General features: G+C 35.3%; 1 protein-coding gene across 2 annotated transcripts; it reads left to right on the top strand.

The window, feature by feature from the left end:
• Positions 1 to 2,345: 2,345 nt before the first annotated feature.
• On the top strand, positions 2,346 to 16,084 carry LOC137400028 (lysophosphatidylserine lipase ABHD12-like). Of its 2 annotated transcripts, none has more exons than XM_068086333.1 (11): positions 2,346 to 2,396; positions 3,051 to 3,171; positions 4,222 to 4,343; positions 4,922 to 5,027; positions 5,427 to 5,540; positions 6,452 to 6,528; positions 6,912 to 7,047; positions 10,758 to 10,961; positions 13,003 to 13,081; positions 15,387 to 15,511; positions 15,757 to 16,084. In XM_068086333.1, the coding sequence occupies exons 1-11, from the start codon at positions 2,366 to 2,368 to the stop codon at positions 15,791 to 15,793; spliced, it is 1,152 nt and encodes a 383-aa protein (XP_067942434.1). In that variant the 5' UTR covers positions 2,346 to 2,365; the 3' UTR covers positions 15,794 to 16,084. The 2 variants fall into 2 exon arrangements, with proteins under 2 accessions (XP_067942434.1, XP_067942433.1); XM_068086332.1 differs by lacking the exon at positions 6,452 to 6,528 and adding an exon at positions 6,317 to 6,393.
• Positions 16,085 to 20,438: the final 4,354 nt, after the last annotated feature.

Below are 20,438 nucleotides of genomic sequence, written 5' to 3'. Positions count from 1 at the left end.
CAGGGAAAAATGTTGGCTAGATTCCTCAAAATAAACAATAACAACAATGACAGTAGTGATCGATAAATACATTTTAATTATTTACACAGCTAATATGCTCTAAAAGAGCCGGAACAATTGATGCAGCATGGCATAACGCTGCATAATAAGGTTTAATCGGCGATAGATTATCACCACCAAAATGTCAAGTTTTCGTCCTTGACACTCCGTATTTGGCGCGGGACGAAAATACTTCACTATCTTTGTTGCGTGAATGTCACAACAAACAAGGATTTGATTGGACAATAATCTGTCTATCGACGAATTGCTTGCTTCCATGGAAACGTTTGTATTTAACGCGAGGCGTTTTCTGCGCTAAGGCTGTTTCCGTAGCTTTTCACACTTCCTACATTTTCAAGATGAATTGATAGGCGTATACCCGGTTTAATTTTTTCCTCTCAGATTAGTTGTCGGTGTAAACTAATGAATAAAAATTAATGATAGTCTATGACTGGCCTGCTCATGTGGTTTTAATTCATTTTTAATAAATCAAGTAACTTAATTTGAAACAATTTCTGTAATGCAGAAAAAACACGAAACAGAGTTGTTCGCCATCGATAATCAGCATTATTGACAAACCGCCTTGCGAACTGAAAATTGTGTTGTGAGACGAGGATATATAGAAAAATGTACAATTTTCAACGGCATTCGCGTCACGTTGGTCGACTAAAAATTGTTTGTGTCGGCCATTACCACTAATGCATTGTCGAGCTCATTATTAATGCAATTATTTTAGGACTAGGAAATGATAAACTGATGAATCAGTAGATACATTTTTGAGAAGCCAAGTGCTTTTGTAAAGCATGCAAGCATCCACATTTGTGTTTTTTTTACTCTACTCAATTACTATAATTTTTGCATGTTTATTCAAGCTCCAGGCTGAAATTTCGTGTTAATACATTGCACAAAGGTGTTAGGAAGGGGTGGAGATCCTGATAATGTCGTCTCTTAAAAAGCCATGATTATTTTAATATGTGTTTTTTAATGCAACCTGGAAATCTAAACAGTTCTTAAATCAACATGTTCACGAGTGAAGACAACTTTAGTCATGCTTTATATAAAGTATCGTGATGTGTTGTTAAATAATTAAAGACTCTTTGCCAGTTATGTAAGCCATACTTAACAGAATTATGTTTAACTGTTTATTGCATTAATTGTTTCAATCATATGCTAGTGTTTTTACTCAATCAAATTGAAAATACCTTTTATTTTTGCTAGCTTTCGAATTAGAAGGATGATGTAATAATGTCGTAGACATAAATATCAAAAATAGACTAAAGTTTTTTCAGCACTTTGCAGATCATTGTTGGAATGGAATCTTTAAAATGGAGCTATGTGTTCACTCATATATCTGAACTATTAATGTAGTAACCATTAATGCGAGCTATTAATTATATAATAATGTATAACTTGGATAGCATTCAAAATAAATAATGAAAAATTTATGCTGCCATGATGCCATCAACTTTTCTATTAACTTTATTTGATTTTGAAGATGTTATTTAGGTTATTCTCGATAAAAAAAGTATAGCAATTGTCATGTGATAAGTCAATTATGTGAATCAAAACTATTCTGACCCTTTTTTGATATCTCCAAGAGTCGTTTTAATATTAGCACTTTAAACTGTTCGCCAGGTCATTTTTCACATATGGAAAAAATACATATAGCAAAGATTGAACATATTCTAGGAAACGCAGTCAGCATATGCCTAATAAATGTTGACAAGGTTTCTCATGCTTTGCATGATGACTGTCAAGGCTTGTTTCTTGATTGATACACTGTTCTTTAGATATGCATACTATGCAGGCTGATTTGTAGCACGTGACATTAAGAAATGATGTTCTGGTGGTTCTTTTTCATATGATGTACTTGTCTTGATCTGAAGCCTGGATTCATTACTGATATACATTAGACTTGTGTATTCAGAGAGGAATATGTAAAAATTCAAGAAGTGAACAGGATTGTGGATATCTGATCTCTAAATCTACATTTTTGTTATTACATCATTACACTTCTTTTGTGATATAAGAGCCTTTTGTTAAAACTGAATCTCATTTAATAGCTGAGGCTCTGAAGTTCTTAAAAAGTCAAACATTTTTTAGTCTCAGAGCTTCTTTAGCATTTTGTTTTCCGTTTTATATGTAAAGACAATGAAACAAGATAAAATCTTAATGTTGAAGCTTTTTTAAGTTAACGCTCAAAAAAGTTCAAGCTTAATCTTAAGTTAAAGCTTTCCTAGTCTCTTTTTCTCTCGAGTGTTTTCTGAAACTTATTGTCTCATCATATTGTGTTGTTTACAGAAAATTTGAGAAACTCGCAGAAAGGATGCGTCGAAGAAGAATGGAAGGAAATGTTGGTAAGACCTTGTGTTTAGGTATTTGCTTTACGTAATACTCTCTGTAAGACAATTGTAGTAGATCACTGCTCGTTTGTTTGTTTATAGTAGTAACTTGAAGGTTGGCAGCAGCATTAATGTCTATAGAGGCAATGAGGAAGTGGTGTGATCGACATATCTATTGCTTGTTTCTGATTTACTATTTGGTAGTGGTAAATGTATCGCAAGGGCATTGTGTATTGGCTAGGAGCAGCCTATGCATTGTACAGGAGCAGGCGTGGTTCAGAGGTTAGTGCGCTGGCATATAATCATTAGGTCAACGGTTCAAATCACAGAAGGACCGTTGGTGGTGTTAGGCAGGGCATTCAGCTGCAATTACTCAAGTGTCAAATCCCATGCGCAGGTATCACAGTATAATTAGTTCCAGGCTAAATCTGGTTAGAAATATAGTGCTATACATGCAGCGGAGAGGGAATAAATTCTGCTAAGGAAGTAGAATTACTTGTCACCAAAATTTAGAGAAATATGTTCATCACACTGGCTCACCAAAAAGTGTAGTTATTCTAAAGGGATATAAGAGCTTTTATGGCTATCATTCTAACCAGTAGTATGATAGTTGGTAGTACAACTACCAACTGTAGTTGTTATCCAAACAACTCAGTTTTATCCTGGCAGGTAGCGGGCTCAGAAATACAGATGAGAGTCCATCATCAGAGACTGATGGTCGTGGTGGTGAAAGGAGTGCCTTGGATGTCGCTCCCCAGACTTGCGCGAGTTGTTTGAAGTCTATAGGCAGGTATGAGGAATAAGGGCAGCCATAAACATAGTGTTGAATAAATATAGTAGGTGTAGGTATGAAGAATATAAAAGGTAGAAGTGTAGATATGTCTATATATATATACATATATACATATACAGTAGATGCAGTATGAACAGTCTCTTGCATGAAAGTGCTCAATATTAAAATAGAGCGATGTAAAATTGGGTAAAAATGAAAGTTAAAGTTAAGTTTAAAACAACTTTATTACTAATAGTTTCATATTGCCATGCAATAATCATCAGATAAAATTGTTAGCACTGAAAACGACTATATATAAGTCTATATATAAGTCGTTTTCAGTGCTAACAATTTTATCTGATGATTATTGCATGGCAATATGAAACTATTAGTAATAAAGTTGTTTTAAACTTAACTTTAACTTTCATTTTTACCCAATTTTACATATATACATATATATATATACATATATATATTTATATATATATAGTTATATATATATATATAGTTATATATATATATATGTATATATAGGTTTGTGAAGATTATAGACACGTACAAATATACATAGATCTCTATATACGTATGAGAATTATAGACAGGTATGAATATAGATGGGTCTACATATATGTAGATGTATGAGAATTATAGACAGGTTTCAATATAGATGGGTCTACATATATATACATGTAGATGTGTGAGAATTATAGACAGGTATGAATATAGATGGGTCTACATATATATACATGTAGGTGTATGAGAATTATAGACAGGTATGAATATAGATGGGTCTACATATATATACATGTAGGTGTATGAGAATTATAGACACATAGAAGTATACATAGATCTCTATATAGGTATAAGTATGAGAATTATAGATAGGGAGAAATATACATGTATATAGGTTTATAAACAATGCATAGACATGTATATAGAGTAGGCGTAAGTATGAGGATTATAGACAGGTATGAATATAGAGCTACATATATACATATATATTAATAGAGTAAACTGTACCCATGGATTGACTAGTTTTCTCAAGTGTAACAAATTCCTCTCTTGTAGGTTTTTGTGTTGGACAGTATTCTACCTCCTCATATCTTTAGTCGTCTTCCTCGCAGTCGTCGCTCCGGCCGTCATCAAAATATTTCCCCAGATTTCAAAGCACATCGTTTACCTTAATGCGTGTAAGATATTAGTGCTGTACCTTGAACCTTTTTATTTTGGCATCAAATGTGCATTTCGCTGTCACTTGTCAGAGCTGATTTTCTATGAGCATGTTTATGTAATACTGTGTACTTTACACCCTTGCATCACTCTCCTTTTTATTCAAGTTGCCAACATTTTAGTTATAGCTTGAATTTTCTATTATTGTATATCTGCCATAGCATAAAGGTAGCTAGCACTGCACCTGATTAGTCTCTTGATTTGGTTTATAATAACCCTATCGGACAGGGAGATCTTAGCAGAAGGAATCAAATATTATTATAGCAACATTCAACTTCAGGCCAACCATTCATTATAATATCAAATCGTGCTTTCAGAAAGGTTATTCACATGTCTGCAGGAGTTATCTTCACATGTGAGATTTGCAAAAAGCTCATTAGTCTTTAGATCAACATCCTTTCATTTTTGTTTGCAAAACACACAAAGTATATCAGACTCTATTTCCAAGGTAAAGCAAGACTTTAACAAGCACTTCATTGGGTTGTCACATGGTTACATTACTGCGTAAGGATGTATTGTACTATGAAATGTGTTGTAGTTAAGATACCGTACAACGTTAACCTGTCTGACCCCAGCTCTGTTCAACTAGACTATGCTAGAAACTTCTACCATCATGTGGAGGACAACATAACCGTTGGTGTCTGGTGGGTGTCTTTGATTTATTTTATTATTGCCATTTGATATTATTTTATTGTATCTTGTCGGTATTTTTCGTTGGAAATTTTTTACTTTTTTCCATATTTTCCTGAAGCACTCTCAGGTTAATGCTATCACATATTTACATAAGAAGCTTTGGTACAAGTTTGTGCAGCCCTATCGGGTGTCCAGCCGTTGGACAAAGACCTCAGCTATGTTCAGGTGTAGGTCTAGTCTTTCACATTGACCATTGTGTTGGAAGATGTTTTTAAATTAATACGCTGGAGAACCTTGAAGTGAACCTTCCACATTCATGAATATAATAAAATAATAACTGAATATAATACAAGAATACCTGAATATAATACAATAAATGACAAATTTGATAAAATGACAGATTCTTGTAGGCATGTTCTCCCCAAGTCCTTGGAGAAGCCAGGTTTACAACCAGAGGAATTTGAATCTCTGTTGTCTGCCGGTCCATCAATCATGCTCTATTGCCATGGAAATACTGGTACCAGGTCTGTCATTTGCCAACAGACCTCGCCTGTTGATAGTTGTCTTTTTTATTTATTCAAACTGAAAGAAGGTTAACTCTTTAATTCTACTGAATGTTCAGCGGGTCTTAGCTTCCAATGTGTTTGCTGCACTAGATTTGGCCTTTCTCGGTCACCCCATAGCATTCGGTGGGTTAAGGTTAGTGTTTTTTTGTTCACACAAGGGTCAGGATTTTTGGTCACACCAGAGTTTGCTGCACTAGGGTTAATATTTCTGCTCACATCTGGGTTTGCTGCACTAAGGCTAGCGTTTCCTGGTCACACCAGGATTGGTATAATATTATATTCTTACTTCTTAGTTTCACGACCAGTTCTTCCAAAATACCGGTATCCAATGTTCTGACGACATATTTTATAATAGTATGTTTCTAGCTTTATTTTAGTGAAAATCATGTAATTTTATATAATTTATATCAAAATTTAATTTAATCAAACAAGTCAAATTCTTATATCATAAGAATTTGACTTGTTTGTTGTCATTCAAAAGAGAGAATTTCGGTCATTTTCTTGTCTGTATAATTTTAAATTTATTGCATGATGAATGTAACTGGTCTCAGAAGTTTTGTGAAAAGAGTTTTTTTTTTAATTTAGCAGAGACATCGAGCTACCAAATACCAGGTACCATAGAGGTCCAAATAGAGTCATTCAGTCTATATAAGAACTCTGTAGCTGGCAGTAAAAGAGAGACTTGATGACTTTAGGTAAACACTGACACAAGTCTTGCTGATTCTATGTTGCAGAGGCACGGATAATAGAGTGATTATGTATAAATTGTTATCATCCCAGGAGTTCCACATTATAGCCTTAGATTATAGAGGTTAGTAAGATTTTTCATGCTATTAACCTAGTCTGTATAACTGTCCGCTGTGTTTCAGGGCTCTTTATCATAGAGTGGTACTCTATCAACAGATGGCAGCGCTGGGCTTTCATTTTATAGCATTTGACTACAGAGGTCAGTCTATCTACCTCTGCCTGTCTCTTCTTCGCTCGTTTCTTGGGCATAAATAAAAAAGTTGTCTAAATATTTAGTGATTGAGCTGGGGGCAACATAAGACCAGCCATCAACAAGTGGTTCACACGGTTGAAAATGTGTGAGGCTACAAACCCAAATTATCATGCTAGAAAGATTAAACTTTGACCTCAGATGCCATACTCCATGGCAAATAATCATTGGTGAAATTCCAACACTTGTTTAAAATTGTAATCTGTGCTCCCTGCCATCTTACTATTTGTCACATACATCAACTTTTGCCTTGTCATTTTATAAAGTTTAAAAAAATTGTCGCTAATCTGTCAGGACAATTATGAAGTTGTTCTCACTTTTGTGCTTTGCAGGATTTGGTGACTCCACAGGCTCTCCGACTTCAGAAGATGGTGTCATGAGTGATGTGGTCAGTCTCTATCTGATGCTAAGAGAGAAAGCAGGACCTCATATTCCAATATATGTCTGGGGCCACTCACTTGGCACCGGGTATGCCTCTTCTGTTTATCATTCCCTAGTCTTTCTCAGTCTGTTACCTTAAAAGTTATCATTTCAAATTTGTGTATTAAAAAGCAGACAAATCTGAGAATAATTAGATTTTTGAAAAACCCAAATTGTGATTTTGTATTTTCTCATAGTTTTAATAACTCCAAATACATTTTTTTATTTCTGGCTCAATAATGTTAGCTCGTTTTTCGTGGGTGTTTCATTTAATTAGTTTTATATAATTTCAGACAATATTAATATTTTATAATTCATTTAAAAAGTTTTATTCTACAATCTACATCATCAGCTCCATCTCCGACCGACCCAGCTGTGACCAACTAATAGTATAATAGACTATTAATAGCTGTTGTTACTTGGTCATGCATAAACATGGATTTGTCTCACCTTACTAAAGGAGTAGATAACTGCACATGAATATTTTCATGATGTTATGATTGCGCCAGCAGGCTTAAAATAATCTCAAAGAAATTAATAATTAACTATCTCACACTAAACATTTTGTACTGTATTTGTAAACAAATATTTATTTAGATATTCTTTAAAATGATAATACAAACTATTTTAGGCTTTTGGTATTCTTCTGTCAAGTCGGAATATTCTAGAAATCTTCATCTTGAAACAAAGTTTCTAAAAATATTTTAAATGAGAACTGAAAGTAAACAATTTTGTCAATTAAAGTTCAGGTAAATGACTATTGCAAGTAAATTCAGTAATATTTGTACTGAAGATGCGAAGTTAAGGTGTGTAGAGGTATTCAGGTGACCCAACCTTTGATGGTCCAAAGAAATGTGTAGAAAATTAACTATTTTTATGTAGAGTTTCATTATGTATCACAGCGCCGTTTAAACAGGCTCTATATAATAATGTATATATAATAGCTATTGTACTTTTCCTATTGGTCTACCTGAACTAAGAATTGGAATACTTTTCAAGGACTAGCTATTAGATTTCCACAAGCGTAATGGCTGCACCTGCCCTGAATATTTGTTAAAGGTTGATTTGCAACCAAATTCACATTACAGTTATTTGGTATCAAATGATTCACCATGTTTTACTTTGTTGTTTTGTAGGTGCAAAATATATGGGAATGTGATTACAAGCTCTTAAAAGCTAAAAAACGAACAGTTAATCGCAGCCACACGAGACCGCCATAGTTTGGATTCGCTTTCCAAAACAGCTCAAATGGGACGTAGTTGTTACAGAATGGTTTCTGTTTACACTTTCATGCAATCTCATTCGTCGAAATATTTTCACAAATATACTTCACGCATTCAATGAAACCATGTCTATTGTTCTTACACGTCTATTTTATCGTCATTGTAATGCTGTCACTTTTAGCACTGATATCTTATAACTTACCTGAAAAATTGTTAAACTTTTTAACCTTAGCTCGAAGGAGTACATATCATTGTCTGGTAATCATGACGAGCCTGTTGGTTACCTGTGATAATCGAAAAGTGCTGCAAAAATTTATTTTGAAGTATTGGGTCACATGATCAGGTTACGACTTGACGATTAGTCCAAGCCAAAACAAAACTGTAAAGTAGCGAGCATCTATATTTGATACGGGGTCTTTGGTAAAACTCGAAGTGTTTGTCATAAACTAGTGCTACGATAAGTTTTCCCACGACAAAACACGAGCGAAGCGATTGGTTGGGAGATTTATGATAAATGCACATGTGCACACAACTCCCGAAAATTATTTATCAACAATGAGACGAACCCTTGTCTCGAAATTTCATCACAAATTTAACCATCATTTTGTAGAGTCGTTAAAGTATAATAACGATACAGAACACATATAAGCCTATTTAAATATGTTACCAAGTCTTTGTAAACCGTCGGCATTATCTTAAAACCTACCCATCTGATTAGATTATACACAAATAGACAGATTTATTTGGACGAAAATCGTTATTAAAACTTGCTAAGCCTCACTTTTATCAAAGTTAAGACCGATAATTGAAACGCCGAGCGACAGAGAATAGAACGATTAAGTCGTGCGCATTTCACGAAAGAATAACGTGCACATTTCACTAGTCTATAGCATTGTCGAATTGCCGAAAGTTTCTGTAATTAACGTAGGAGTACTGAAATCGTTTCATTTTTGCCGATTTCAAAGTAACTGACATTTTAGACACATTTGAGTACTTTGGTATTCTAACTGGTGTCCAACGCAGTGTAAGTAAAGGAAATGACGATGATATTTTTTTCTAACGATTATGAGATTATTACGATATCTAATTTTAAGTTTAGATATTCTTCTTGATACTTCTTGATATTGTTAGCTATGACGTTTTTAAATATAAACAAAATTGTGCATTGGTTTTCTATTATTACTGTATTACTATATTAATAATATTGGTTATTCTAATAATATCAGTGCATTTTACTTCTAATATTGCATTTCTTCTATTGCAGGGGGAGAGATATAAACATATAATCTTTTCCTTTCATTATTGCTGTTTGTCATGACCAAACACTTTTTTAAATAGATTTTTTAAACATCTATATAAATATCACTTCTCGATATTGTTAGCTATGATGTTCTGAAATGTAAACAAAATTGTGCATTGGTTTTATATTATTACTATATTAATAATATTGGTTATTCTAATAATATCAGTGCATTTTACTACTAATATTGGCCAATATTGCATTTCTCCTATTGTAGGGGGAGAGATATAAACATATAATCTTTTCCTTTCGTTATTGCTGTTTGTTGTATATAATAACACCCACACCCAGTACATTACAGCTACCATTGCAGTTATCCTATTGCACTGCAGTGCCATTTGACTGCTAATATTGCATTTCTCAACCATCAGTACCCTTTCTTTTTTCCAATATCACTTTGGCCGTGGGCTGTATGACAGTGGAATTTCTAGTAGATTGAGCTTTTTATTGGCATTTCAATTCACGTGAGAACATCACGTGACAATACGATAACCAAACTGTAATGACTACGCTAGATAAATAGATTCCAATTTACGGCGGCTTTTCGTTTTTGAGCTTTTAAGAGCTTGTAATCACATTTCCATGTATTTGGCACCTACAACACAACCGAGTAAGACATGGTGAATCTTTTGATACCAAATAACTGTAATGTGAATTTTGTTGCAAGTCAACATTTAAGGATTCAATATTTATGAATAGAGGTGGAGGCTTCTAACTGGATACTTGAGAACTGTAAGGCTGCCATCTTTATTCTGTTGCCTGATATCGCTGTCGTAAGGCTGAACAAATAATGACTGAACGTTTTACAGCATGTGCTTCGTTTGATGACTTTAGCTCCTTATACAATGTAGTTTTAGTGGAGTGGTTTTCTCTGAAAGTATTGAAGTTGTCCTCCCTCAATAAAAATAAATCTTTTTTATTGGGGTATACATTCTAATCCATTGGGTCATTATTTCCCTTAATGACAAACAGACAGATGAACATGGCGCAAATGAATTTTTATCGGGTGTGTCTGTATGTACCATGTCTTTAGGGTTATGTTAAACTAGACAAGGTATTGGTATTGATAGCCTGACACGGTAGACCTACATGTACATGTACCTGTTAGTGAGCGTAAAATATCCTAACCATGAATTTCTGTTACCTGCAAAGCGTTAAGTTGAATCAATATTACTTACATATGCTATACTACAGTGTAGTGTATGTAAAGCACAACTGATCATGCGTTATTGTAGTATTGCCACCAAAGCTGTGAGGTTTCTCACAGAACAGAAGGAAGAATATCCTAGAGCCTTAATTCTCGAGTCTCCGTTCAACAATGTCTTTGAGGCGGCTCTAGAGCACCCCTTCTCTAAGGTCGTCCGCCTGCTTTGGTGGTTTGATGATGTTTTTCTTGAAGCAATGCACTCTTATGGAATCTACCTTCAAAATGATGAGCAGTGAGTACTTCTTTTCTGGTTTCTAACACCCCTAGTGAAGGTCGAAGAGAAGCTGAGGCATCCTTTTCGACATGACAACCTTCAAATCTAATCCATAGAGTAATCCATAAAGCTCTGCTAAATCTGTTGTTAACACAACTTTATGCAAATCTAATTGTAAAGAGGTAATAACTACCATCACCATACCATTAAAATTATGATATCATAATGAGAAGAGGGCGTCGTCACTGTTCTAGAACAGTAAGTTTCATGCCATGGCAACTTTATTGTTGTGACAACTCCATCACATTTTTTATCTTTTGCTTTTTTTGTGCTTCCGTTGTAAGCTCATCTCTAAGAGAACTGTTTATAATTTTACTCGCTCTGCACTATTTTTAACACTATCTCATGGTTGATCTGTTTGGCCTGCTAACTTTTTATTAATGTACTGGGTGGCTCTGGTTGCTTCTAGAAGCAGCGCCTTCTTGCTATTTCCTTAGCTACCAACTGTGGCAGCTTTGATGAGAAAAGTTGGAAGAGATCCCATCGCTTTGAGGCAATCCTTATAGGTAGAAATACTTATCTTTCCTGTGGGCTCCTTGAGCACGAATGACAGGCTAAGTTATGTTCAGGCTGTTATATTCAGGCTGTAGCCCGAAGACTTGCACTCCAGAAATGTGGGTAGGACATACATGCTGCCCCTCAACAATTGAGCAATACTTGCATTTTACAGCTGAGAGCGCGTCAAGCACTGTGTTCGTGCAATGAGATGCATGTTTCCACTGAGTTTTACTCCTGATGGTTTTTGGTTGTTCATAGATTTAATGTGTATCAAACTATATGTTGGTTGAATAGAAAAACACCGGATGAGGGAAATAATACTGTCGTCTAGTTTACGCTGTTTCTTTTGAACCATCTGAAATGTTTCAGTCAATGGCTGATATATAATTTTATTCTAGGTAACCAGGTAACGTTTAGTTACTATATAAATGATATTCTTTGGACAGGCGTGAATGTTTTATTAAATGAACAAACTGTTTTATCTCACAAATCTTATCCAAGTATTACACTTGAAATACAGTGTCAAAGATTTTGAGTCATAGATATCTTAGACATCTAGTTATCAGCCATTTATGCCTCTCCTTTCTGTTTTTAGCCGCTGAGTAGGTCATAGTGACCCAAATACCCAATACTATGTTTACTCTGACACTCAATAAGATTACTAATTGCTGTACTTCGCATACTTGTGTCCGTATTCTCTCCTTATCCTTTTACTTATCGTACGTGTCTCCACCCTTTCTTCCTAGCATCTTCGCTTGTTTTCTTTTTTATCTCTTGAGCTATGCGTAGAGGTGAAGAGACCGGAATAGATTAAAATTGTCCCGTCTGATGAGATTCCATCTGATACCGCTACTCCTCCCCTTTTCACTCACTTAATTTACTGTTACCTACACACTATTACTCATATCATATACTGTTACCTACACTACACACTATTACTCATATCATATACTGTTACCTACACTACACACTATTACTCATATCATATACTGTTACCTACACTACACACTATTACTCATATCATATACTGTTACCTACACACTATTACTCATCATATACTGTTACCTATACTACACACTATTACTCATATCATATACTGTTACCTATACTACACACTATTACTCAACATATACTGTTACCTATACTGCACACTATTACTCATATCATATACTGTTACCTACACTACACACTATTACTCATATCATATACTGTTACCTACACTACACACTATTACTCATATCATATACTGTTACCTATACTACACACTATTACTCATATCATATACTGTTACCTACACACTATTACTCATATCATATACTGTTACCTACACACTATTACTCATATCATATACTGTTACCTACACTACACACTATTACTCATATCATATACTGTTACCTACACACTATTACTCATATCATATACTGTTACCTACACTACACACTATTACTCATATCATATACTGTTACTTATATCACACATTACTACTACTGACTTCTTGCAGCATATGTCATATAGAGTTGCCAGTGTTGATACTGCACGCGGAGGATGACATCGTTGTACCCTATGCACTTGGAGTCAAGGTATGAGTCCAGTTATTTGCATGACTTATAAACTAATTATCATTTTTATCGTTTCAATTTATCGGTTGTTTAATTTGTCAGTTGTTTAATTTCACCAGTTACTTGCCAGTTGCTTTCCTTTCAATTGCCGACCGTCAATTGCCATTTGTCAATTGTCATTTGTCTACTTTATTTGCCTATTGCTATTTGTCAATTGTTATTTGTCAATTGCCAACTGTCAATTGCCTGTTATCCACTGCCATATTGTGCCACTTTAAGATGCGATCACATGAAATTCTAGTAGATTTCTATTAGATAGCATAGATATCGTAAAACCTCTAATTAAATGTCACCTTTAATTGAACGCCACCTCTATTTGACCACCACTTTGACATTCTTTGATCTTTACGAAACAATAATAGCAAGTGATCAATTGAGAAGTGTCGACTATCGTTCGTACTAATTATGACTCGGTTACATCAACAACAATTAATTTTTTTATTGTTTCTGTTTGTATCGAAGTCTGTTTTCCAACTCCAAAGCTCTTCGGTTATTTCATTGAAACTTTGAAAGCAACATCACAGAAAGTTTATTGTTATTTACTCGAAATGTGACGCGTCAAAGTTTTGCTCTGCCAAAAAAATTGTTTGAACACTAATATCGACTAGCTCAACAGTGCAGAAGTAGAGTTGAGGTCAGACATTTTGGAAGGTATTGAACAGCCAGAACAACGAGCAACAATCAGAACCCAACTGGCCGAGCAAAAGATGCAAATATTTTATTTCAAAAATGTTAGTTTTTGTTTCTGCATACATTATAAGTATGGTTTGTTTATGTTATTTATTATTGAATATATATTTGTAGCATTTGATAGTTTATTAGTCTATTACATATGAATTTTCAGATTTATAGCATATTATTTAATATCAACCCTGCGGTTATCTTCACTCAACTTATAATAAATCATCGCCCATAACTCCTCTTCTATGGCACATAAAAAGCCAGCTTTGGCTGCGAACTATAGCAAACATATAAATAAGTACTATGAGTTTTCATGCAACATTATTATATAAATTGGTATAAAATAAAATATACGTTCAAATTTAGAACGAAATTAAAATTGAAAGCTTCAACAAATTGCAGAGCAGAGCACAGGCTATAATATCATCACAGATCAATTGCAAGCAATAGATATCAACTGGTAGAGATATTTCTCGGCTTCCTAATGCATATTTATTTAGAGATCTACAACAAGTTGGAGGTGAGTTAGCAGTTTTTTTGTATCTAAAATGGTTAATGTCACTCCAACTGAAGAAAAGTACAAAATATAGGTGACATTCGTTTTGCCCGTAAAAGGGTGAAATTTATCTTATTAAAAGTCTGACGAGCTATTTGAAGAATACAACGCCAGCCTTTATTTGAACGCCACCTCTATTTGACTGCCACTATCGGGAAGGGTTGAAAAATAGAGCACCATGGCATCCAAATAGAGGTTTTACAGTAATTTTTCATCATTGGAAATTTTTTTGTTTGAGGTGATCTGACTGCTAAGATGTTTCAAGATGAAAATCGACCAAACTTGATTGAAGTTCAAACACTCAGAAGAAAAAGGCGTGCCTAGACTTCTCCAAGATTATGTTAAATGTGCCATTTTTTGTTTATAAGCGATAGATGTACGGTCTCAGCATTGGTTACTCATATGTTTACAAAGTGTTTAGAAAAAAAAATTCAGAAAAGTTTTAACCAACCAAGTTTTAAATCATTTTAGAAATCTATAGCAATGTATCCAAGGTTGTATTTAAAGTTTTATTGTAACAATCATGAACAAATACACAATAAACTATGTCAATAGTGACGCGTAGCACTGTAACTTGAATACAGTAAGCGAGACAGTCAGCCACATGATTATTGGCATCATTATAGGCAAGTCTGGGCACGTCTCTTTTTCTGAGCGTTTTAACTGCAATCAATTTTTTTTATTTTTTATCTTGAAACATCCTGGCACTCAGATGACCTAAAACAAACAAAGTTTCAAATGATAAAAAATATTTATACTTTCTGATAAAAGTCTACTCGAATTTGATGTGATCACATTGTTTTAAACATTGTTGATTGCAGGTTGACAGTTGGCATCTACTCATAACAAACTGGCAATATTTTAAATGTAGTTTTTTCGGTATGTTTACGCTGCATGATGTCCGACATCCTTGATGTCTAACATCCTCGATGTCTAGCAGCATTTCCTCAGGAAAGCTTATTGCTCTGGAAGTCTGGTGGTATAATTCTAAGACTTATAGCGAGGGCTCTGTTCGGCTTTCTTTTTTAGTTATACGAAGCGAGTAAGAAGCGTCCCGACTCTTTTCCTCCTGTTGTATTCCACACATTTCCTAAGGAACTCGGTCTACTGCACAAATGGATCTGTACAGCCACTGAATTGCCAAGAATTATAGAGTAAGTTGGGGTTTCTCATATCTCAGGCATCACACGCTCACAACATTTGTTAGCATGTTACATGCATATGTGTTCAAAGAGGCATGGTGTGTTTACAGCCTTCTCTAACACGCTACATGAATGTGCATAAAAAGTCATCACATGTTCACATCCGTTGTTAGTATGTTACATGTATATGTGTTAAAAATGATGAGCTTTTTTACTTCGAGTTAATTCTAATGTAGTCAACAGTCAACTGTTTGCAGGGACTTTATATCAAGCACAGAACAAGTTCAGAAGTAACCAATCTATCGCTCAACTTTCAACTATTCCAATCTTCCAGTGACGCCATCTATATTTAAATAAATGCCTCTGTCAGACTCTGCATCCATCTGTTCATCATCAACAACTTGAGCAAACTCGATGAGTGTGTTTCTGTTGTCAAGCTCATATCAGTTGCTGCGTGTTTCAGTGTCATTGCTATTAAAATATATATTTGACTACTTTCTGCAGAAGATATTGCTCCTTGCTGATGTTACTTTACTCTAAACAGTTTGATTATTCAATTTATCAATTAGTTTTATAAATATTATTGTAATTCCATTTACTAGAGAGCATGAGCAAATCTGAGGATTTCATTCCTATGAAAGCTTGAGACTGCACTGAAATTGACATATAAAATGGAATGATTAGCTTGCCCTCATTTGGCTGACTCAGTATTATTGTCACAAGAGACCTCTGTCATTGCTCAGTAGAATATTTGACTAACGGCCAATAAAACTGACACCTTTCAGCAGGTCCCTCTGCAGGGTACCTACAGCAAACTAATTTGTTCGTTGGTTTAGTGGAGCGAGCAACATAAGGCTGGATGTCCTTCCTATCGCTAGCGATTGCGTTTTCAGTAGTGGACCTACCACCTGTCAGGCACCCTAGACTACTAGGGGCGGCATGCCAGTAACACCTAATTTGTTAAAAAATTATAGAACTATAGTCCTTTTGCTAGGAATTAACTACATTGCCTCAAGGCAAACGAGGAAAGTTATTTCTATATACCTCTGTGATATAGCTGAAATATACAATAATTGTACATTCTACCCAAAAGATGTTACATTATGCTATCATGCACGTCGCATTGTAAAAATATCAACATAAGCTTTGCTGCTGTCTTGTTTTACACTCGGTCAAGTATGCGCTGCCAACACCCCCAACCCACGTTACCACCTGCTTATTGTAGTGAGATTACACATGACAAGTGACCAGTTTGATTGTTATGGTAACAGACTATATGTAGCAATAAAAAAGAGTTGTGTTGATTAAAGCTGGTTCTCTATTGGCTGAACACAAGTGACTATAGGACTGCTTCCTGTCTTCAGGATATAAATCGATTAAATTATAAAAATAAATATAGACTGCAATGTAAGTTTGATACGGATTCGGTGAGAATTCTTAGACACTGAAAATATGAATATCAGATTGGAAAATGAAAATCTACAGTAATGCGCTTTGTGGCAGGGCACCTGTCACTGTCTGTCACAGATATACAAAGTTTGTTTCTCACACAATTTTTTAAACTCTTTGTTATCACTCATGCATTTGAACATAGGACAGAGAAAGTTGGTTAGATCCACGCACGATGAATCCTTAGCAGAGCTCGGCTGCTGAGCCAGCACTGGACCTTTGACATTGCTTTGGTACACTTTTTTACTCGTTGGCGGTTGAAGGGTAGTAGTGGCCGCTGGTACCTCGGGACAGATACCGCAGTAGCGCTGGCAAAACATCATTTTCTCTTCAACTGCGCAAACATCTGGCTCAAATGCACAAGTTATTGCATCAGGAATACCGGGGTTACACGGTGGTAACTCGCGTTTTTGGGAGTGAATAAATGGATGTGTCAGCTTTTCACTTTTCTTTTGGGTGGTTCGTAGTGTTGATTTCACTGTAGTTGTCATTGCTGGAGCTGTTCTTTCCGTTGATTTGATAGTGGATGTTGATGCGATAACCCGATGAGTATTGGTTATTATTCTGGCAACAGCTGGTGACGGAAGACAGAGACCGCAAGATTTTTTGCACAAAGATTTGACAACCAATGAGTTCTTGCAGCTAGCTTTTCGGAATGCGCACAGTCGGTTTGTGTCTTTACAGCTTGTTTCCTCGTTGGCGTCCTCCTTGCTGTTTGATACTTGGGTATTCTTCTCACCATCTTTGCAGATTCCACAATACCTCTGACAGTAAGCCGCTCTCTCAGGAATGGTGCAGATGTACTTCCCATATTGAGCACACTCCTGTAAGTCTGGCACATTCTTATCACATGTTCTGGCAGCACACGGCAGCACCACCTGCGATGGTAACATATGCTCACTATTATAATATATAATAGACAATACATACATAGGTTGTTTCAGTGCCTCAAGATTAGCTCAGGTTTGAGCAGATGCGATTCTGGAAAGATGTCAAAGGTTGTATTCTAAGCTCAGACTAAAGTCAAAATGTTTCCTGAGACAAAATGAGTAATAATAATACAAAAGAGAATAGTGAGTAGTAGAAAAGCACATCATGATGCCAGGCGCTTACCAATAGGAATAGAAGAGAAAAGGTGAATGGTGAAGGTGTCATGGTGACAGCTAGCGTTACATATAGCAAGTGGCTCCTCACAACCAAGCTTATTGTTTATATAACACCACGAATTTAGAGTAGAGATAAGAGCAGCTATATCTTGTCAACCCTTTGTTTGCTCTGGAATTGCGGTGGCTGGCATTAATTTTCTGTTTACACAGTGATAGCGCAGCCCACCAAAGTTACGATTGCTGGCTATATCACCTTTACTATATCAGAAGACAAACCATAAGATTTTGAATAACAACCCTCAAGTCTGCCTAAACATTCCATAAGTTTGTATTTTGCAGGCAGATTTCAAGCCAGAAAAACCACACACTTTTTTGGCTTCCCAGCAAGCTTCCACTTTCTATGTTTATTGCTTGAGAAAATGTTGCTTTTTATTAAGGAATGTTCAATTACCAGTAAAATAACTTGATAACACCCTAATGATGAATGAGCCAAGAGCTGATACAAGGTGATAGTAGCTAAAGACCCACCCTTCCCTCCCACCCACGCATAATTTTACTAAATGGCTGCATATACTCAAACACTCTGAAATATAACTGGAAAGTAAGCTGAAGGTCACACACATTGTAGCAGATCGTACTGTGTGTCTAGTAGAAATATTGTAGGTCAGCCTCACTCCGAAGTCATCACCAGTATTTTTCAAGCATGTCCTCACACAAAACGCTGCCAATCACGACTCACTGTTATCACATAACGAGTTGGTTTTATTCAGCCAACACTGTAATGGTGAAGTGAAAGGAGCAGGAAACAATACTTTCCATCTCACAAATTATTTCCTAAAATCCTACTATTATTATTATCCAGTCTCTCTGTCTAATGCTGCTTTTTCAGCGATTCTTCCTTTAGCTTTAAAGCTTCTCACTGAAATTTTGCTAACAGCAACATAATAGATGTGACTGTCAAGAAGGCCTTGTTCATTACTGCATTTGTAGCCTTACATACAACTAACAGTCCAATATATCGTAACTTATCATTTCAGAGGTACTAGTATACATATTACTTCAAAGTTAACCAAACCGACAGCCTTATTCTTGGAGTTCTGGCCTCTTTGTGGGGCCAAGTTTTTTTTCTAGAATGCCAATTCAATTTGATTGAAAAACTATCTTCTCACTAGAATTTTATGATTATTGTAGTACGCAATCCCTCACAATGTGAGTAGAATGTATTTTATGATTATAGTAGTACGCGACCCCTCACAATGTGAGTAGAATGTATTTTATGATTATAGTAGTACGTGATCCCTCACAATGTGAGTAGAATGTATTTTATGATTATAGTAGTACGTGATCCCTCACAATGTGAGTAGAATGTATTTTATGATTATAGTAGTACGTGATCCCTCACAATGTGAGTAGAATGTATTTTATGATTATAGTAGTACGTGATCCCTCACAATGTGAGTAGAATGTATTTTATGATTATTGTAGTACGCGATCCCTCACAATGTGAGTAGAATGTATTTTATGATTATAGTAGTACGTGATCCCTCACAATGTGAGTAGAATGTATTTTATGATTATAGTAGTACGTGATCCCTCACAATGTGAGTAGAATGTATTTTATGATTATAGTAGTACGTGATCCCTCACAATGTGAGTAGAATGTATTTTATGATTATAGTAGTACGCGATCCCTCACAATGTGAGTAGAATGCTTATTAGTAATTAGTTTATCCCATAAATTCTCAGGTGGTTAAATAAGATGTTCAAGAGATACCATTCTTGGCAGTAACTGCACGCGAGTGGGTCAGTAGGGTAGAATTAGCAAGGCTTTCCTATCCTCTCTAATTACAATTATATCTGGTTCTGCTAGCTTTTATATGAAACATTGTTCTACCTTTGATAACAACAATAGCATGTGCAGCATACCAAGAATGTGTTCATTTATATAAGCATTGTAGACCACCATCACCAACATTGGAGACCACCGTAACCGTAAGTGTTTAGTTACTGGCACATATCAGTCCATAGCACCAATGATATACAGTCCCCCTGGGGGGCTGTATATCATTGATAGCACTAGAGATAAGAACTTTAATAAAACTTAATGGAGTTTCCCTATTACATAATGCAGTAATAAAAGACCAACCCTACATCCAACCAATTTTGTTAATATTTTTCATCTTCCTTTATTAGCTAAATTTTTATAGGACGTCTGCGTGCTGTTGCTTATTGACTGAACAAGGTAGAATTTATGAATGAGAAGACAACTTCTTAATACCTTTAGAGATTGTTTAATTTAACGCTAGCCAAACCTGGTGACTATTTTTATAGCAAACTCTGCTCTTGGTAAAGTCAGCAATACCGCTGACTCTTTCCTGTAACAG

Source organism: Watersipora subatra, chromosome 7, assembly GCF_963576615.1.
Source record: "Watersipora subatra chromosome 7, tzWatSuba1.1, whole genome shotgun sequence".
Taxonomy (NCBI): domain Eukaryota; kingdom Metazoa; phylum Bryozoa; class Gymnolaemata; order Cheilostomatida; family Watersiporidae; genus Watersipora; species Watersipora subatra.
Note: the sequence above shows the minus strand (reverse complement) of the source record. Positions and strands in the feature narration are given on the sequence as shown.